Here is a 21762-nt window from a genome sequence, read left to right as displayed (position 1 = left end):
CTCACCTCGAGCCTCCAACCTCCCTCTCCTGATCCCAACCTTTTATCTTTCTCCATTTTTAGATACTACAGTATTATGGGTGATGCTTCTCTCAACCTTCCTTTTCCTTGGCTGATATTGGGCCATCTTGCACACAGTTCCCTCGAGATTCATCGCACTGTGCTCTACTCAAACTCATTCTTTCCGAGCACTTCAAAGCTGGAAACTATTTACTTCCCTCCATCATCCTTTCCGTCTACAATTTCAAACTCACCTAAATGCCATTTCATTGAACCACTGTCGCCTATGCATTACTTCCTGAGTTAATCTTATCTTCTCCCTTTTTATTCTTTTCAACCTTCTGCACTGTCAGCTTTGGTCTTTTATCTAGATTTCTCAATTCAGCATATGTATGGTAGGGATGTGTAAACCCAACCATCGACTGAGCTCCAGAGAACAAGAGGAGTATCGTAAAATCATTTGCCATCAACTCAAAGGCAGTTGGAACCATTCTATTAACTGTATCGTTTACCTTATACAATCAACCCAAATCCAACCAGAACTATTGGGAAATCCTGTATTGTTGTCCATCTAGAGGAGGCAAAAATCCATTGTGCCAATCAACAACAACTTGCATTTACATAGCACCTTTAGTGTAGTAAAAGATCCCAAGGTGCTTCACAGGAGCGATTATCAGACCAAAAATTGACCAAAGGAGGAGACATTAGGACAGGTGACCAAATGCTTGATCAAAGAGGTAGGTGCTAAGGATTGTCTTAAAGGATTAGAGAGGCAGAGATGGAAGGGAATTCCAGAGCTTAGGGCCTACGCAGCTGAAGGCACGGCCGCCAACGGTGGCCCAATCCGCCCAACCTCACCATTCCAGTGGAAGATACAACATGGGTACCAACAGAAGCTGAAATAGGCTTGAGGGGCTGAATGGCCTGCTCCTGTTCCCATGTTTCGATCCCAACACACCCAAACCCAATAGAACTTAAGTAGGTCTCTGTAAAACCCCAGAATAATGGGACTATTTTAAGACCAATATTCAGCACCCCCTCCCCTCCCCTCCCCCACCCCCCCCAATTCATCCCACCCTCACAAGAGGTCCGTTTATCTGACTTTGTACCACTCCTGGGGAAGCTTCTCCTGCCCGCAGATTGGAGCGGAAATTCGGGCTGATTATGATTTTCAGAACGAATCGCTAAAACAAAGATCAGGCTGTCCGTCCAACACCGCACCTCACCTCTGCGAAGCCGATTGTCGTAAGCTCACTCGACCCCACTCATCAGGGCAGAATGTAACATTTAGTGACCCAGAGTTTGCTGCCAAAATAACAGGCGAGTTCAATGGCACTCGCCGTTATTAATGTGTAAATCGTCCAGCGACTTGTGGCGAGGAAGAGATACCCCGTGAATTGCGAATCGCCACAAGTTGCTGGACCATTTGCGCCCCTCCGCCGTTAACCTCACGAAAACAGCAGCTCGCCCTCAACCTCCCCGTGAGTTTCCTGAAGTTGCACATGAATTGCCCATTAAACTCGCCGCGGAAAGTAGAAAGTTAGGGCTGCTACTTAACAGCGTAAGTACCTTTCTAATGAGGAGATTTATGTTCCTACAATGCCACTCAACCTCTCCGGTCCAGAAAGGGAACAACTGAAACTGTGGAGTCTCATTCCTGCAGGTAGTAAATTGTCATTGGAGATATTAAAAATTTTAAATTTTTTCCTTTCTCTTTTTTCTCTCAATTCAATCTTTCTTTCCCTCTCTCTCTCTTTCCTCTTTCTGGACCTGATTTGACTCTAATTCACCCTATTTCCTTCTCTGTCGTTCCTGTGTTTCTTTCTCAATCCTTAAATCTCACTGGTTAAGGAGAGAGACTGTTGGTCACAGAAGCCCCATTGCCCTCGTCTCGCCAGTTATCAGCTCCCAGCAAGTTACACAGCAAAATAAATTTCACGCTGAAGGGTGAGGGGAAAAAGCCTAACTAAGTGGGCACGCCGCGAGATGCCCCACTCCAGCAAGGTCTGGGCCATAGTTTTATTTTTTTTTACAACATTTAATATTTTAACACTTTACAACGCAGCGTCAAAATGGGTTTAATTTTTCTTCTCTTTTTCCCCCCCGCCCCCGTGCTTTTAGAACCGTCACAAGTTGCTGTCTGTGGAACCGTTGAACACAATGCTCAAACAGAAGTGGAACAAATTTGGCCGTTACATGTTTGCCGTCAGCTGCCTTCTGTACGTGTCGTACGTAGCTGCCTTCACTGCTGTTTATTACGACCGTTCTGATGTGAACAAGGTAAGGAGCTCCTCCTTCTTCCCTGCCTCGCCAGAAGATATTCTAGGTTTTCTGGCAGAAACGTAGCACACTCTCAGCCTTGGCTCAGTTGGCAGCACTCTCGCCTCTGAGGCAGAAGGGTGTGGGTTCAAGTCCCCACTCCAGAGATTTGAGCACCAAATCTAGTTCGACACTCCCGCTGCGAGTGCTGCACTGTCGGAGGTGCTGTCTTTTGGCTGGGACATTAAAACGAGACCCCGTCTGCCCTCTCAGGTGGGCGTAAAAGATCCCACGGCCGCTATTTCGAAGAAGAGCAAGGGAGTTCTCCCTGGTGTCCTGGCCAATATTTATCCCTCAACCAACATCACTAAAAACAGATTATCTGGTCATTCATATTTATAATAGTGAACATATTTATATTTTCAGTCTCCATTTGAAATGAATGTTACAACAGTTACATCATGGCCCTTTGCTGGACGAATTTTCATTTTATTATGGGCTGGTATTTTAATTATCATGGAAGTAAGTATAAAATTACTTATTTTATGTTGTGTTGTATTTAATTGAGCTGAACTGAGCTACGATATAATGCTTGTGATGGTTTCTATACTGTCCTGGAATATCTGTTGAGCTGAACTAAGTTGAGTTGACCACAGTTGTGTTGAACTAGTCTCTAATATGTTGTATTCTAGTATATTTTGTGTACATAAGAAATAGGAGCAGGAGTAGGCCAATCGGCCCCTCGAGCCTGCTCCGCCATTCAATAAGATCATGGCTGATCTGATCCTAACCTCCAAGTGTAGTGCTACGCAGTAGTTTTGGAGCATGGATAAGTTTGATTTGGTCATTTGTATAATATGGGGTTAGGTTATGTTTTGATGTGTTGTACCATGATAAGATTAAGTGTTTGACTTACATTGGTTTGATTGAGTTGAGTTGAGTTGGGTTGGATTGCATTTGTTAAGTTATACTCTGTTGGTCCTGGTTGCATTGTGTTGGTATTATTATCATTTGGATTAAAGAGCCCTTCAAAACATTTTCTTTTTTAATCTTTGTAGATAGTGATGATAACCCAGTTGAGGCTTTCTGACCTCCAATCAGTAATGACAGATGCCTGGTTCCACATCCTGTTGTGAGTTTTTCTCATTAATGGCTGAATGTTTATGTTTGGACATTAACCCACAGTGCAAGATTCTCTTGACCAAAAAAAGCTACGAATTCGAACCCCACTTCAAGAATTGAATGTACAATCCAGACTGCCACTGGGGAGTGCTGCACCACTGGGGATGCCGTCCTGCTGCTGAAAAGGCAAATTTATCCATAGGCCGCTCATGTGCACCTCCTAATGGCCAGCACAAGAGCACCACATACACAGCACTGTGCGTCTGTAACTGCCCTTGCAGTACACCACACTTTCTGGGTATCGTTAATCCATTTTCCGCTCTTTTGTGTTTGGAAAAGAGGACAAATCTACCTGTGGTATAGAAACATGTGAGTGCTGGAAACCTGAAACAAGAAACAGAAAAAGGCTAGAATTGCCCAACAGGTTAGTCAGTATCTTAAAAAAAAGTCAATATTTTGGATATGATCCACCCTCAAAATTCAGTTAAATTGCTTCTGTACTCATTAGTCGCCACAGAGGAATTTTGTGCTCATCATGGTGCTGAGGAGTGGGACTCTCTCAATCTCATCACCCAGCAGCAAGCACGTCCTAGTCAGGCACAGCACAGCCGGCTGCAGACCAAAGCACCCCACCGTCCACCCCACACTCCGTCTGAACATTGTTTCTGGGTCTAACCCCAGAAGACGGTTCCCTTTATTACACCACTAGTTACTAGTTTCCATTCTACACGCCAACCAATAATCTTTCTAAGTGAGATTGCTAAATTTAGTGGTGAAGTAGGTTGGCACCACTGAACTCATTTCACGTAGGACATTTACAGCGAGGTAGAGGAGACTTGACTGCCCCGCCTCCCCCAGAAGATCGAACCGACTGCACTATTCACTCTCCTCACATATATTTTTCTAAGATTACATTACTGTATTTAGAACGTGCTTATATCCATGTTTCTTCCAATTCTTTTGCTATGTTCTTTTTTGACTTTTTTTTGGTGGTTTCAATCTTTCTTTCACTCCCCTCTCCCAACGTCCTTCCAGTCTTTATTTCCCCCCCCCCCCCCCTCTCTCGGTCCCCACTGCCCAGACCCATGATAAAAGCTGCATGCACACCTGACCAAACTGGCTGCCCAGATTATCTGCACCGCACCTCGCCAATTTTGCATAATTCCCGATTGGGACTGGATTCCCTGTGGATCAGACGGTCATCCTTTCAACCAAGGATCTTAGGTACATAACCTTGAGAGTTGGGGACAATTCCAGGATCTAACACAATGGAGAGGGTAGGACATAATCCATGCCCTCCCCCTCCCCACTCCCCTCGCAACTGCTGCACCAATGCAGCCCCCGCCCCATGTGAAAGAAGAACCACCAGTGGAGATTAAGGTTTACATCTGTGCACCATGTGCTTTTTCTTTTGTTCTTGAGATGTGGGCGTTGCTGGCAAGGCCACATTTATTGCCCATCCCTAGTTGCCCTGAGGTGGTGCTGGTGGTGGGCTGCCTTCTTGAACCTTGAACGTAGGGATATTAACCCAGTGATGAAGAAGGGATGGCACAATATGCCCAACTTGGAGTGATGGGGAACTTGCACATGCCCTTGTCCGTTTTGTCTCTGCATGTTTTGCATTGGTTCCTCCTATGCATCTGCATCCGCAGCCTATGTTACATGCAGTGCTGCACAGCACTGATCCATTGTTTATTATGAGAAGTCAAGATATGTTATAACCTTTAGAATCACAGTACAGAAGGAGGCCATTTGGCCCATCGCGTCTGTGCCGGCTCTTTGAAAGAACTATCCACTTAGTCCCACTCCCCTGCTCTTTCCCCATAGCCCTGCAGATTTTTTCCACTTCAAGTATTTATCCTTTCGAAAGTTACTACTGAATCTGCTTCCCCCACCCTTTCAGGCAGTGCATTCCAGATCATCACATCGTGCTGCGTAAAATTTTTTTCCCTCATGTCACCTCTGGTTCTTTTGCCAGTTACCTTAAATCGGTGTCCTCTGCTGGACAACCCTTCTGCCACTGGACACCGAACACAGAATTCTGTAATCACCAGTGGTACTGAGCTCCACATTTCTCCTCAGTGTGGCATCGCGCTGACTCTCAGCGACCATCCTGTTCCATTAGCTGCTGGGGTGGAGCGAGGAGAACTACAATCCCGGGACTAGGGAGAAGGAGGAAAGAACTGATTATTATCCAGTGACTCCTGACAGAAAGAGTGGTCACTGGATGACGAGAATGGGGCTCAGTTATAATGCTCCCATGGTCAAATAGCCCATCAACACCCACTGTCTGCGCTCCCAAATGAAGAATGGCCAAGTGGGCAATGTAGCAGAGAGTCATCAGGTCCTATGGATCAGGACCCAGCTCCTTCAGGAGAGGAGTGGATTAAACTGGGAAATAAATGCCTCCTGTCTGCTGGCTGTAGCGTTCCCACATGAAATATGTAGGGGGGAAAACTAACTATTTGTAGTGAAGTGTTTTGGAAACCTACCCATTCCCTATTGCACTGATATGGTCATAATTCAGCCCCCACTTCACATTTATCCAATCAGTCCTTATTTTTATATAAAACTTTGCTTTTTGTATATTTTCTGCAGCTAAATAGCAAAGGGTAGGAGAATTTGGGAAGTAGAAACAAAGAAAATAGGAGCAAGGGTAGGCCATTGGGCCTTTTGGGCCTGCTCTGCCATTCAAAATGATCATGGCTGATCGTCTAACTCAGTACCCTGTTCCCGCTTTTTCCCCAAATCCCTTGATCCCTTTAGCATTAAGAAATATATCTATCTCCTTCTTGAATACATCTAATGACTTGGCCTCCACTGCCTTCTGTGGTGGAGAATTCCACAGGTTCACCACCGTCTGAGTGAAGAAATATCTCCTCATCTCAGTTCTAAATGGTATACCCCGTATCCTGAGACTGTTACCCCTGGTTCTGGACTCCCCAGCCATCGGGAACATCCTCCCTGCATCTAGTCTGTCTAGTCCCGTCAGAATTTTATGTTTCGATGAGATCACCTCTCATTCTTCTAAACTCTAGTGAATATAGGCCTAGTCAACCCAATCTCTCCTCATACGTCAATCCTGCCATCCCAGGAATCAGTCTGGTAAACCTTTGTTGCACTCCCTCCACGGCAAGGACATCCTTCCTCAGATAAGGAAACCAAAACTGCACACAATATTCCAGATGTGATCTCACCAAGGGCCCGTATAACTGCCTGTGGTAGGTGGTGAGCGAACCAACACGAGGGAAAAACTTACTTGACCTCGTCCTCACCAATCTACCTGTCGCAAATGCATCTGTCCATGACAGTATTGGTAGGAGTCATCACCGCACAGTCCTCGTGGAGACGAAGTCCCGTCTTCGCACTGAGTGCACCAGCAAACGTGTTGTGTGGCACTATTACCGTGGTAAATGGGATAGATTCAGAACAGATCAAGCAGCTCAAAACTGGGCATCCATGAGGCGCTGTGGGCCATCAGCAGCAGAATTGTATTCCAGCATAATCTGTAACCTCAAGGCCCGGCATATTCCTCACTCTACCATTACCAACAAGCCAGGGGATCAACAAGGAGTGTAGAAGAGCATGCCAGGAGCAGCATTAGGCGTACCTAAAAAGAGGTGCCAACCTGGTGAAGCTACAACACAGGACTACATGCATGCTAAACAGCGGAAGCAACATGCCATAGACAGAGCTAAGCGATTCCACAACCAACGGATCAGATCAAAGCTCTGCAGTCCTGCCACATCCAGTCGTGAATGGTGGTGGACAATTAAACAACTAACGGGAGGAGGAGACTCTGCAAACATCCCCATCCTCAACGATGGCGGAGTCCAGCACGTGAGTGCAAAAGACAAGGCTGAAGCATTTGCAACCATCTTCAGCCAGAAGTGCCGAGTGTATGATCTATCTCGGTCTCCTCCCAATATCCCCACCATCACAGAAGCCAATCTTCAGCCAATTCGATTCACTCCACGTGATATCAAGAAACGGCTGAGTGCACTGGATACAGCAAAGGCTATGGGCCCCGACAACATCCCAGCTGTAGTGCTGAAAACTTGTGCTCCAGAACTAGCTGCGCCTCTAGCCAAACTGTTCCAGTACAGCGACAACACTGGCATCTCCCCGACAATGTGGAAAATCACCCAGGTATGTCCTGTCAAGAAAAGCAGGACAAATCCAATCCGGCCAATTACCGCCCCATCAGTCTACTCTCAATCATCAGCAAAGTGATGGAAGATGTCCTGGACAGTGCTACCAAGCGGCACTTACTCACCAACAATCTACTCACCGATGCTCAGTTTGGGTTCCGCCAGGATCACTCGGCTCCAGACCACATTACAGCCTTGGTCCAAACATGGACAAAAGAGCTGAATTCCAGAGGTGAGGTGAGAGTGACTGCCCTTGACATCAAGGCAGCATTTGACCGAGTGTGGCACCAAGGAGCCCGAGTAAAATTGAAGTCAATGGGAATCAGGGGGAAAACTCTCCAGTGGCTGGAGTCATACCTAGCACAAAGGAAAATGGTAGTGGTTGTTGGAGGCCAATCATCTCAGCCCCAGGGCATTGCTGCAGGAGTTCCTCAGGGCAGTGTCCTGGCCCAACCATCTTCAGCTGCTTCATCAATGACCTTCCCTCCATCATAAGGTCAGAAATGGGGATGTTCGCTGATGATTGCACAGTGTTCAGTTCCATTCGCAACCCCTCAAATAATGAAGCAGTCCGAGCCCGCATGCAGCAAGACCTGGACAACATGCAGGCTTGGGCTGATAAGTGGCAAGTAACAATCGTGCCAGACAAGTGCCAGGCAATGACCATCTCCAACAAGAGTCTAATCACCTCCCCTTGACATTCAATGGCATTACCATCGCCGAATCCCCCACCATCAACATCCTGGGGGTCACCATTGACCAGAAACTTAACTGGACCAGCCATATAAATACTGTGGCTACAAGAGCAGGTCAGAGGCTGGGTATTCTGTGGCGAGTGACTCACCACCTGACTCCCCAAAGCTTTTCCACCATCGACAAGGCACAAGTCAGGAGTGTGATGGAATACTCTCCACTTGCTTGGATGAGTGCAGCTCCAACAACACTCAAGAAGCTCGACACCATCCAGGACAAAGCAGCCTGCTTGATTGGCACCCCACCCACCACCCTAAACATTCACTCCCTTCACCACCGGCGCACAGTGGCTGCAGTGTGTACCATCCACAGGATGCACTGCAGCAACTCGCCAAGGCTTCTTCGACAGCACCTCCCAAACCCGCGACCTCTACCACCTAGAAGGACAAGAGCAGCAGGTACATGGGAACACCACCACCTGCACGTTCCCCTCCAACTCACACACCATCCTGACTTGGAAATATATCGCCGCTGGGTCAAAATCCTGGAACTCCCTTCCTAACAGCACTGTGGGAGAACAGTCACCACACGGACTGCAGCAGTTCAAGAAGGCGGCTCACCACCACCTTCTGAAGGGCAATTAGGGATGGGCAATAAATGCCGGCCTCGCCAGCGACGCCCACATCCCATGAACGAATAAAAAAAGTCATCCCTGCGCCTGTACACAAGTCCTCTTGCAATGAAGGCCAACATACCATTCGCTTTCCTAACTGCTTGCTGCACCTGAATGCTCGCTTTCAGCGACTGGTGTACAAGGACACCCAGGTCTGGTTGCACCTCACCTTTTCCCAATCTATCACCATTCAGATAATAATCTGCCTTTCTGTTTTTACAACCAAAGTGGATAACCACACATTTATCCACGTTATACTGCATCTGCCATGTTCTTGTCCACTCACCCAACTTGTCTAAATCACATTGGAAACTCTTTGCATCCTCCTCACAGCTCACATTCCACCCCAGCTGTGTGTTGTCTGCAAACTTGGAAATGTTACATTTAGTTCTCTCATCCAAATCATTGATATATATTGTGAATAGCTGGGGCCCAAGCACTGATCCCTGCGGTACCCCACTAGTCACTGCCTACCACCTGGAAAAAGACCCGTTTATTCCTACTCTCTGTTTCCTGCCTGTCAACCAGTTCTCAATCCATGCCAGTATATTCCCCCCAATCCCATGTGCTTTAATTTTGCACACTAACACTTGTGGGACCTTATCAAAAGCCTTCTGAAAATCCAAGTAGAGTTGGTTGGAGCAGAGGGGTTTCTCTTTGTAGTACTGGTCGGAGAGCTGGGCAATGCAAAACTGAGGCACTACAACGACCCCACTGGCAGGAGAGTGGTAATTTCAGTGTGACAAGTTTACATAGACAGATTCCATTATAAATGTGGACGTTAAGAATTTATCATCGGAAAAGTTGACGCTAAAGTGTGACAAAAACATAACAGGAAATAAAGTTTTGTAGACAGGAAACTCAAGTATGCAATATATGATTTGGGACAGGCTCGATGGACCAGTTGTCTTTTTCATACGCTCCAGCCTTCTGTTTTCTGGTGTCAGCTGTGGCTTAGTGAGTAGCACTTTCACCTCCTAAGTGAGAAGGTTTTGGGTTCAAGCCTTCAATCCAGAGACTTGAGCACAATAATCTAGACTGACACTCTGCTGCAGTACAGAGGAAGTACTACACTGTCAGAGGTGCCATCTTTCGAATGAGATGTTAAACCGAGGCCTTGTATGACCTCTTAAGTGGACGTAAAAGATCCCATGGCATTATTTCGAAGAGCAAAGGAGTTCTCCCTGGTGTCCTGGCCACTATTTATCCCTCAACCAACATCACCAAGAAACAGATTATCTGGTCATTATCAGATTGCTGTTTGCGAGACCGTGCTGTGCACAAATTGGCTGCCACGTTTCCTGTATTACCACACTTCAAAGTACCTCATTGACCGTAAAGCACGTGGTGAAAGGCGCTATATAAATGCAAGTCTTTCTTTTATTCTTGCAGCCTTTTGCAGGCCGCATTGGTGGTCTGTTCTGCCATATTGTATTGGGTGGAGGCGGAGCTCCATCTGGCAGCACTGGTGGGAGCTCTGGCTCTCGGCTGGATAGATATCCTCTACTACACACGGGGATTCCAGAGCATGGGAATCTACAGCGTCATGCTACAGAAGGCAAGTAAGAGCTCCAAAACCAGGTGCACACGATTAAAAATTAAGAGGTTTAGAGAACGTAGGGAAGGCAGATGGAACTTTTTCCACACACAGAGATAATGGAATAAGTAGGCAGGGAAGGTCATTGAAGGGGGACAGCACGAAGGGTCTTCAAGAGATGAGTGTTTTTGGAGAGTGAAGGGATGGAATGATAGTGTGAAGGTGGGATGTGTAAATGAACAAGGGGTGAATGGGGGAGGGTCCACATACAACAAAAACATGCATTTACACAGCGCCTTTAATGCAGGAAAACGTCCCAAGGCACTTCACAGGAGAGTAATTAAACAAAAATTGACACCGAGCCAAAGGAGCAGCCATTAGGACAAGTGACCAAAAGCTTGGTCAAAGAGGTAATTTTTAAAGCAGAGTCTTAAAGGAGGAGAGAGCGATAGAGAGGTTTGAGGAGGGAATTCGAGATTAGGGCCTAGATGGCTGAAAGCACGGCGGCCTATGTTGGAACGAAGGAAATGGGGGCTTCACGTGAAGCCAAAGTTAGAGGAATAGAGTTCCCAGAAGGATGTTACAAAGATTGGGGGGGTGGGGGGTGGTGAGGCCATGGAGTGAATTGAACACCACAATGAGAATTTTAAAATTGAGGAGTTAATAGACAGGTAAACATTCCAACCTGTAAATAGAAAAGCATTCACTTTTTTTAAAATAGAGGATATAGGCAGCTCTATGTGCCGTATATTGGATTGCCAATATACAACAATCTGGCTCCAGGCACTCTAAGGGAATTAACTGTTGTAGATCTCCCCCCCCCCACAGTCTTTATATCTCTCCAGTCCTTATGTGCTGGCACCAGCAGGTTGGCAAGACCAAGATATACCATTAAGCTGGTGGGGAGCAAGCATGGCTTGGGATGAGTTTTATTCCTTGATCTTTGTCCCAGCTTTGATTAATTGGTAGCATACTCAGTTCTGGGAAAGCCCCACACCAGCATCAAGCTTATAAATCCAGGCTCACATTGCAGTGTAATTCTGAGGGGGTGCTGCTTCGTCAGAATGACCTCCTTTCAGTTAAACCAAGATCACATCTGCCTGTTCAGGGGCACTGCCCCTGGCACTCTTTGAAGAGGAGCAGGGTGTTTTTCCTGTACCCTGGGCCAACATTCCTCCCTCAAACAATATCACTAAAAACAAATTGGTTGCGCATTCAGCTCATTGCTGCTTATGGGAGCTTGCTGTGCACAAATTGGCTGCTGCATTTAACTCCCTAAGAGCCTCTACATTTGAAGTGACTCATTATGTGGTTTTGGGAGAAAGAAGTGACAAGGTGTTAAATATATTCATTTAATTCCCACCCACCCAATAAAATGACAAAATAATTGGCTTCATTTTGTTCATTGCCAGTGGTGAGGCTGGGAAGTAGCAGGAACAGTACATCTGAACCCAGTGTTCAACTTGCTCTATCATGCAAACCCATCCACTGTCCCATTCTACTGCTTACAACCCTTTAACAGCTACTGGGACCCTGGTAATGTCCTGCCAAGGAAGGCAATCCATCATGAATGTCCAATGCAGATTACAGAGCCATTCTGAAGCTCTGCTTGATTTGGGTAGCAAAATAACTCATTCTCCCTCCTGTACTTATTTCCTGAATGTAATGATTGTCTGATCCTGTTACTATATCACAGCTCTTGTTTCACTCTTTCAGATTCTGTTAACTGATGTTGTGCATTTCCTGTTTGTCTATTTACTGTTCCTAATCGGATTTGCTGCAGGTAAATTTTCTTCTATACGTTTTAATTAGTTATCTCCCTTGGCAATGCTCACAGGCTAAATAGAAAACAATGTCAGTAAGAAAGCAGCCAACTGAATTTCACATTTGATTGGGTTCTGTAAGAGGCAGGTCTTAGAGAGTTTACTGCACATTATGGCAGAGAGTCTCCAACACATTATTGGCCGGATCCTGTTGCCAAATTTCCATTACAGCATTCCTAATTTATACTGGGTTGGTTAAATTTACCCATTACTACATTACCGATACATCCCTATCATTATCTCATTGTATAAAATGATATTGTCTTTACCTGCCTTTTTAGTGCCTAAGGCACATTCTGAATGGATCTTCTCTGCCTCTGCAGAGAGAGAGAGAGAGAGAGAGAGAGAGAGAGAGAAAGACCAAAGCTCAATGGGACATGGCTGAATATGCAGCATTTGTCCATTAATCCGAGGTGGCTCAGTCTAGATCAGTTTGAATTTCACTTTTTCCTCCGACACACATTAACGTAAATTTTGGTGCCAACAGCACTTGCCTCCCTGATTCAGGGATGCTCCAACGAACAGCAGTGTAGCCCTTTTGACACTTTCAGCACTGCAGTGCTGGAACTCTTCAAGCTAACCATCGGACTGGGTGATCTGGAAATACAGAGTCAGGCAAGATACCCACGTCTCTTCCTCTTCCTCCTGGTCACATACGTCGTTCTGACCTTCATCCTCCTGCTGAACATGCTGATTGCACTGATGGGAGAAACGGTGGGGGACCTTTCCAAAGAGAGCAAGACCATATGGAAACTTCAGGTATCTCAAACTATCTGCTACTCCAACATCTTCAGATCAGAGGAGAAAGTTTCCTCCCTATCACAGAATCATAGAAAATTACGGCACAGAAGGAGGCCATTCGGCCCATCGTGTCCATGCTGGCCGAAATTGAACCTATTTTTCTCCCTAAGGCACTGGCTGGCTCATGCTAGTGGCACCAGCCCCCCTCATGGTACCTCTTTCAAGTGGTTATTCTTCATGCATCAGCCTGAATAGTAAGTATTGCCAAACTAGTTAACCATAGGGACAGCATCATGGCAGAGCGAGAGCCTGTCCTTCTCACCTGATGTCTGTGCTCCATCAGGGCTCACTGGACAGTGATCAGGAGTGGGAACTCTAGTCCATTTTTCCTGTCCCCGATCCAAAGGCTCCCCTTCTGACGCCCTGGCTGAGATCAGCTGACAACACAGATCAAGGCCGGAACTGGGACTTCCCAAGGTCTGTATAGCTCTGCAGACGACTAGGATTTACTCACTGAGCCATCAGGAGAGCTGAAAGAGACATTAACTATAGTGAAATAGAACAGTTCCGCAAGGGAGTGTGGATGCGTTAGGTTTTAAAGGGACTCATTCCTTGAGCTCTAATTGCTTTGATGCTGCCACCATTAACTAATGACATAACATGTTAACAAATCCACAGCACGGGATAAGTAATTGGAACAAAATAAAAAGTTTTGATGTCCAGTTTACCTTTTTTTTTTAAAAAAAAGGGTTTCCAGAAAGCCAGCGCAACACTACATTGATGGCAACACCCATGACCAAAAGCCGCCCGAGTAACAAACCCAGCTTCAGCATCACTGCACTATCAGGGTTACCAAGAATTCTGCATACACGGAAAAATAAATTCCAACAGCTTCAAAAAATAAAACAGGACACTGTTGCTTTGGCTGGTTAGATTAGCACAGGAAGCTAATGGCGTAATTATCCTGCTTTTGTTCCTTTCCCACACATTGATCCGACTAGAGAGCAAGAACCATTCTGAATTTGGAGCAATCTTTGCCAAAGTGTCTGAAGGAAAAATTTCAACTGGGAAGTGAGCTCAAGGGCAAGAGATACATCAGGTAAAACAACAAGACCTATCGTTATATAGCACCTCGTCACATCTCGCAGGAACATCCCAGTTCAGATACAATGAATTACTTTTAAAGGCAGTTTTAAGTCCTGACTCCCTGAAACAACTTCACCACTGCACAGGTCAGGAGTGTGATTGAAAACTCTCCACTTGCCTGCATGAGTGCAGCTCCAACAACACAAGAAGCTTGACACTATCCAGGGCAAAGTAGTCCACTTGGATGGGCTGCCCATCCACCACCTTAAACATTCACCCCCTTCACCACCAGAGCACCGTGGCTGCAGTGTGTACTATCCACAGGATGCACTGCAGCAACTCCCCAAGGCTTCAGCAGCACTGCCCAAATCTGCGACCTCCACCACCTAGAAGGACAAGGGCAGCAGGTGCATGGGAACACCATCCTGTCCTGGACAAATATTGCCGTTCCTTCATAGTCTCTAGGTCAAAATCCTGGAATTCGCCACCTAACAGCACTGTGGGAGCATCTTCACCATATGGACTGCAGTGATTCAAGAAGATGGCTCACCACAACCTTCTCAAGGGAAACTAGGACAGGCAATAAATGCTTTCCTTGCTAGCGATGCCCATATCAAGAATGAATTTTTTTTTAAAGTTACTGTTATGTAGGCAAATGCACTAGACATTTTACACAGTAAAATCCCACAAGCAGCAATGAATGGTCAGTAAATCTGTTTTTGATGATGTTGATTGAGGGAGGAATGTTGGGACAGGACTAGCAGTCCCTGCTCTACTCTGATTAGGCCCACGGAATCATTAGCACTCACCTGAACTGGCAGACATTGCCTCAGTTCAACAGCTGATCAGAAGGATGGCAGCTCCCAACAATGCAGCACTCGCCCAGTGCTGCACTAGAGTGTTAGCCCAATGCAGTGGGGCTTGAGCCCACAACCTACTGACTCAGGCAAGAGTGCGACCAACTGAAACAAGTTGACATGAGACAGGCTTGTTGACAGCTTCAGTCAAACGTGTAACACGCAGAGCCTTAGGTACTGGAACACAAACCAGCCTGAACCACATCACAATGTAGGGATTGCCAACCCTTCAGGATTAGCCTGGAGTCTCCATGAATTAAAGACCAATCTCCAGGCCACTGTTGAGAGCAACACCCAGGAGAAAAATCATAGGGGCGGTAAAAAAAATTTTAAAAAAACAATTTCTTTGAACACTTTGGTCATTAGTTATAAAAATATCTGCGATGGGAAAAAAGGCTGTTTGACTGACAGTCAAAATCATCCAATCGGGTAATGAAGAGTTTATTCACTTTCCAATTGGCGTTGGATGATGGGACGAGGTAAGAACAGACGTTGGCTGACCAATGGCGAGAGTGAGAGGGCGGGGTGATTGGAGGTGGGTGGTCATGTGATGACACCTCCAGGAATAGGTCCAATCAGAGTTGGCAACCCTATCACAAGGACCAAAGAAATATGGAACAGCGAGACCCCTAAGATTACTGACATTTCCCCACCCCCCCACCACCACCACCAAGCCACCTTTCCTGAAGGAAACATGTTCTTTCAAATCCCACAATCTATTTGAATAACCTTCTCCAGCCACTAGACTCAACCATTATAGGTTTTCTGATTAAGTGGCTACATCTAAAACTTTAATCCATTAAAACACAAAATATGGGAGAGTTTGTTGAGGAGATGCAAGTGTTTCCTCATCACCAAACACAGCAGGGGAAAATGTGATATTGCTTTCAATTAATTTCGTGTTCATTAGGGATGGGGGAGGTTAGTACTGGGGAATGGAACACTTTCCCAGAATGGGCACCTGGTGTCAGTATCAAGCATTTCCAAGTCAGGTACAGCACAAGTTAGATGCAGAGTGAAGCTCCCGCTATGTTACCCCAACTTTAAGGGCACCCCTTACTTCAGCAGTGAGATAGTTTCCATTTCCCACACCAGTCATTCCTTGCGGCCTTGTGGAGTGAGAATGCTATTAGGGATAGTGCTGAATTAGGGAGAATTCGCCGCTGTGGGAATATGCCACAGGACCTGGGTGGTGTCTTTTTAATTCATTCCTGGGATGTGGGTGTAACTGGCAAGGTTGGCATTTTATTTCCCAGCCCTAGTTGCCCCTTAAGATGGTGTTGGGTAGTCTTCTTGAACCGCTGCAGTCTGTGCAGTGAAGGCGCTCCCACAGTGCTGTTAGGATTTTGACCCATCGATGTTGAAGGAACGGCAAGTCCTTCACAAGAACCCTCACATCAGACAGAAAAATTTGCAATTATATAGCGCCTTGCATGACCTCAGGATGTCACAGAATGCTTTACAACTAATGAAAGCTGTAGTCCGTGTTGCAATGTAGGAAACACAGCAGCCAATTTGCTCCCTCTATACTGCAGTGGAGTGTCAAGTCCCTGGAATAGAGCTTGAACCCACAACCTTCTGACTCAGACTAGTGCTACCAGCCGAACCATGGCTAACAGAGGCTGCGCCCATCCCATGGGGGACTCAAATCGGTTTTAATCATCCGGTATTCAAATAAAAGATAGTGGCATGGTGTAGTTTTATTTTAAAATTAATCATTTCTCAAATCAGGATCAATGAAGTTAACTGGACAAAGTGGAACACCAGGGTAGCCCGTATCCATGAAGACCCAGGAAAAGAGGAGCAAGGTAAATAGCTAGGGTCAGCTAGCTGACCATTGCTGTGACTGGTAACTACACTCCAGCCATACTGAATAGAACACTTTGGTACACAATTCCATACCCATCAGTACTGTTTATAAATATACATTAAATTGAGAAGGCTGTTGAAAAAGTACACGGGATCCTTGGCTTTATAAGAAGCAGAATACAAAAGCAAGGAAGCTACGTCTTTATAAATCACTGATTAAGCCACAGCTGGCAAATTCCAGGCACCACACTTTAGCAAGGATGTCAAGGCCTTGGAGAGGAGTTTTACCAGAATGATACCAGGGATGTGGGCCTTCAGTTATATGGAGAGACTAGAAAAACTGGGATTGTTCTCCTTAGAGCAGAGAAGATTAAGGGGAGATTTAAAAGAAGTGTTCAGAAGTATGACTGGTTTTGATAGGAGTAAATAAGGAGAAACAGTTTCTACTGGCAGGAGGGTCAGTAACCACAGGAACAGCTCTAAAATAATTGGCAAAAGAACCAGAGGCGAGGAATTTTTTTTATGCAGGCACGACGGGCTGAATGGCCTCTTTCTGTGCTGTATCATTCTATGATTCTAATTCATTGTATGTGAGGTGCTTTGGAGACATGCCAAGGTGCTATATAAAGACTTTCAAAAGGCATTTGATAAAGTACCTCATAATAGACGTGTTAGCAAAATTAAAGCCCATGGGATTAAAGGGACAGTGGTAGTGTGGATACAAAATTGGCTAAGGGACAGAAAGCAGAGAATAGTGGTGAACGGTTGTTTTTCAGACTGGAGGGAAGTATACAGTGGTATTCCCAAGGGGTCGGTATTAGGACCACTGCTCTAATATATATTAAATGTCCTGGACTTGGATGTGCAAGGTATAATTTCAAAGTTTGCAGATGACATGAAACTCGGAAATGTAGTAAACAATGTGGAGGATAGTAACAGACTTCAGGAGGACATAGACAGACTGGTGAAATTTAACACAGAAGTGCGAAGTGGTACATTTTGGTAGGAAGAACGAGTAGGCAATATAAAATAAATGGTACAAATTTAAAGGGGAGTGCAGGAACTGAGAGACCTGGGGGTGTATGTACACAAATCTTTGAAGGTGGCAGGACAAGTTGAGAAGGCTGTTAAATAGTATTTGGGATCCTTGGCTTTATTAATAGAGGTATTGGGTACAAAATCAAGGAAGTTATGCTAAACCCTTATAAAACATTTTGGTTAAGCCTCAGCTTGTGTCCAATTCTGGGCACCACACTTTAGGAAGGATGGCCAGGCCTTGGAGAGGGTGCACAAGATATTTACTAGAATGGTACCAGGGATGAGGGACTTCAGTTATGTGGAGAGACTGGAGAACTGGGATTGTTCTCTTTAGAGCAGAGAAGGTCAAGAGATTTGATAGAGGTGTTCAAAGGTATGAACAGTTTTGATAGAGTAAATAAGGAGAAACTGTTTCCAGTGGCAGAAAGGTCGGCAACCAGAGGACACAGATTTAAAGTGATTGGCAAAAGAACCAGAGGTGAGATTTTTTTTTTAAAAGACGAGTTATGATCTGGAATGCACTGCCCAAAAGGAAGCAGATTCAATATTAACTTAAAAAAGGGAATTGGATATTTGAAAGGAAAAAATTTACAGGGCTATGGAGAAAGAAGGGAAGTGGGACTAATTGGATAGCTCTTTCAAAGATGGGCCGAATAGCCTTCTCCTGTGCTGTACCATACTATGATACTATGAAATGCAAGTCTATTATTCAGATACGTCAAAATCTTCTGCACTGCATTGACAAAAATGTATTGGCTTATCAGGGACCAAGAAAAAAAAATCAAATTATCTATTTGTTTTCCATCCCCTTTCCAGAAGAAAGTGTCGACAAAAACTCGGATGAAACAGATAGCGGGTCACTCCCATCGAGGAAAACCAAACACAGAAACGCAGGAAGAATCTGGGGCAAGAGAAAACACAATCTAGGCACCAGCAGGAAACACAAAGAGACAGCAAAGAATAAGGGAAGGCAGACAAACCTAGAATCAGAGATGGTGGTTTTGGAACTAAATAGGACGGTGTTAGAGACTTCGGATTACAAGGAAGCAGATAAAGACACGCCAAGCGAAGACTCGATGGTTTAACTTGTTTACGCTGTGAGACATATTCAGTGTGACTTATCAGTGTCAACTTGGCTCAGTTGGTAGCCAGTAGGTCATGGGTTCACGCCCCATTTCAGGGCTTGAGCACATGATCTAGGCCGACACTCCCAGTGCAGTATTGAGGGAGTGCAACACTGTCGGAGGTGCCGTCTTATGGGAGGCCTCATCCGCCTGTTCAGCAGGAAGTTAAAGATCCCAGAACACTATTCGAACAGAGTGTTTTCCTGGCACCCTGGCCAGCATTCCTCCCTCAAGCACCACCACCAAAAACAAGCAAATTGGCTATCCACTTGCTATTTGCGGAATGCTTACCACATTTGCCTGCAGTGAGTTACGACGATCTGGAATGCGTTGCTTGAAAGGGTGTTGGAAGCAATAAAAACTCGCAAAAGGCAAATGGATATGTACTTTGGGTTCCGCCAGGACCACTCGGCTCCAGACCTCATTACAGCCTTGGTCCAAACATGGACAGAAGAGCTGAATTCCAGAGGTGAGGTGAGAGTGACTGCCCTTGACATCAAGGCAGCATTTGACCGAGTGTGGCACCAAGGAGCCCTAGTAAAATTGAAGTCAATGGGAATCAGGGGGAAAACTCTCCAGTGGCTGGAGTCATACCTAGCACAAAGGAAGATGGTAGTGGTTGTTGGAGGCCAATCATCTCAGCCCCAGGACATTGCTGCAGGAGTTCCTCAAGGCAGTATCCTAGGCCCAACCATTTTCAGCTGCTTCATCAATGTCCTTCCCTCCATCATAAGGTCAGAAATGGGGACGTTCGCTGAGTGTTCAGTTCCATTCGCAACCCATCGAATAATGAAGCAGTCCGAGCCCACATGCAACAAGACCTGGACAACATCCAGGCTTGGGCTCATAAGTGGCCAGTAACATTCGCGCCAGACAAGTGCCAGGCAATGACCATCTCCAACGAGAGAGTCTAACCACCTCCCTTTGACATTCAACAGCATTACCATTGCCGAATCCCCCACCATCAACATCCTGGGGGTCACCATTGACCAGAAACTTAACTGGACCAGCCATATAAATACAGTGGCTACAAGAGCAGGTCAGAGGCTGGGTATTCTGTGGCAAGTGACTCACCTCCTGACTCCCCAAAGCCTTTCCACCATCTCCAAGGCACAAGTCAGGAGTGTGATGGAATACTCTCCACTTGCCTGGATGAGTGCAGCTCCAACACAAGAAGCTCGACACCATCCAGGACAAAGCAGCCCGCTTGATTGGCACCCCATCCACCACCCTAAACATTCACTCCCTTCACCACCGGCACACTGTGGCTGCAGTGTGTACCATCCACAGGATGCACTGCAGCAACTCGCCAAGGCTTCTTCGACAGCACTTCCCAAACCAGTGACCTCTACCACGTGGAAGGACAAGGGCAGCAGGCACATGGAAACAACACCACCTGCACGTTCCCCTCCAAGTCACACACCATCCCGACTTGGAAATATATCGCCATTCCTTCATCATCGCTGGGTCAAAATCATGGAACTTCCTTCCTAATAGCACTGTGGGAGAACCTTCACCACACGGACTGCAGTGGTTCACGAAGGCGGCTCACCACCACCTTCTCAAGGGCAATTAGGGATGGGCAATAAATGCCGGCCTCGCCAGCGACGCACACATCCCATGAACGAATAAAAAAAAACTTGAAAAGGAAAAATTTGCATGGCTTTGGGGAAAGAGCATGGGAGTGGGACTAATTGGATAGCTCTTCCAAAGAGCCAGCACAGGCATCATGGGCCGAATGGCCCCCTTCTCTGTGGTATGATTCTCGTTCATTGTATGCAGTATGCTTTGGAGACGTACTAAGGTGCTATATAAATGAGAGTCTATTTTTCCTCACTCAGTGAAGGATAAGCGGAACCATTTTACTTAAGTTAAACTATCAAATATAAAATATCTAACAATGGAGCTCGATGTTTACAGAGTACATATGGGTCAGGGTTTAATGATGTTAAAATAGCATAAAATGTATGCGACCATTTCGACTTACAGTTAAGTCATCCTCCGATTGCAGTGTGTGAAAGTACTGCCACGTCCAAAACTGAGGCACACAGACCAGGAAGGTCTCACGTTCCATGTCTGATCTGTGACAAGTTGGATGATCTCAAGGGTGGCAAAATGGGGGCATTCTACTACTAGCCTCAAATCCCCACTGGGATAGGGGAGCAAAAAGTTAGCCAGAGGTTCGTGATCACCATCTACTGACTCCTGCTGGAAGGTGCAAGTCTGGGGATACTGGCAAGGACAGGATCTGGATCAACTAATAGAATCATAGAAAGTTACGGAAAAGGAGGACATTCGGCCCATCGTATCTGTGCCGGCTGAAAAAGAGCTATCTAGCTTAATCCCACTTTCCAGCACTTGGTCCGTAGCCCTGTAGGTTACGGCTCTTCAGGTGCACATCCAAGTACTTTTTTAAATGAGTTGAGGGTTTCTGCCTCCACCACCCTTTCAGGCAGTGAGTTCCAGACCCCCACCAGCCTTTGGGTGAAAAAAAAATCCTCAGCTCTCCTCTAATCTTTCTACCAATCACTTTAAATCTATGCCCCCTGGTCATTGACCCCTCTGCTAAGGGAAATAGGTCCTTCCTATCCACTCTATCTAGTCCAGTCATAATTTTATACACCTCAATTAAATCTCCCCTCAGCCTCCTCTGTTCCAAAGAAAACAACCCCAGCCCATCCAATCTTTCCTCATAGCTAAAATTCTCCAGCCCTGGCAACAGTCTCGTAAATCTCCTCTGTACCCTCTCTTGGGCAATCACATCTTTCCTGTAATGTGGTGACGAGAACTGTAAGCAGTACTCAAGCTGTGGCCTAACCAATGTTTTATACAGTTCTAGCTCTTCAACCT

The 21762-nt window shown here is 45.9% G+C and overlaps 1 protein-coding gene across 1 annotated transcript in view; it reads left to right on the top strand.

Moving 5' to 3' along the window:
- The window catches only part of LOC137345077 (uncharacterized), a 101004-nt gene extending 79723 nt beyond the window's left edge, over positions 1-21281 (top strand). The window contains exons 26-34 of the mRNA XM_068008518.1: positions 2121-2279; positions 2685-2780; positions 3317-3390; positions 10290-10455; positions 12151-12217; positions 12745-13016; positions 14000-14097; positions 16673-16749; positions 18605-21281. Coding sequence (XP_067864619.1) covers positions 2121-2279; positions 2685-2780; positions 3317-3390; positions 10290-10455; positions 12151-12217; positions 12745-13016; positions 14000-14097; positions 16673-16749; positions 18605-18873 — 1278 coding nt within the window. The 3' untranslated portion in view covers positions 18874-21281. The remainder of the gene's footprint in view (positions 1-2120; positions 2280-2684; positions 2781-3316; positions 3391-10289; positions 10456-12150; positions 12218-12744; positions 13017-13999; positions 14098-16672; positions 16750-18604) is intronic.
- The last annotated feature ends 481 nt before the right edge of the window (positions 21282-21762 follow it).

The sequence above is a fragment of the Heptranchias perlo genome, chromosome 28 (assembly GCF_035084215.1).
Source record: "Heptranchias perlo isolate sHepPer1 chromosome 28, sHepPer1.hap1, whole genome shotgun sequence".
In the NCBI taxonomy this organism is placed as follows: domain Eukaryota; kingdom Metazoa; phylum Chordata; class Chondrichthyes; order Hexanchiformes; family Hexanchidae; genus Heptranchias; species Heptranchias perlo.
The sequence above is the reverse complement of the archived record's forward strand: the minus strand, read 5'-3'. Positions and strand labels throughout refer to the sequence as shown.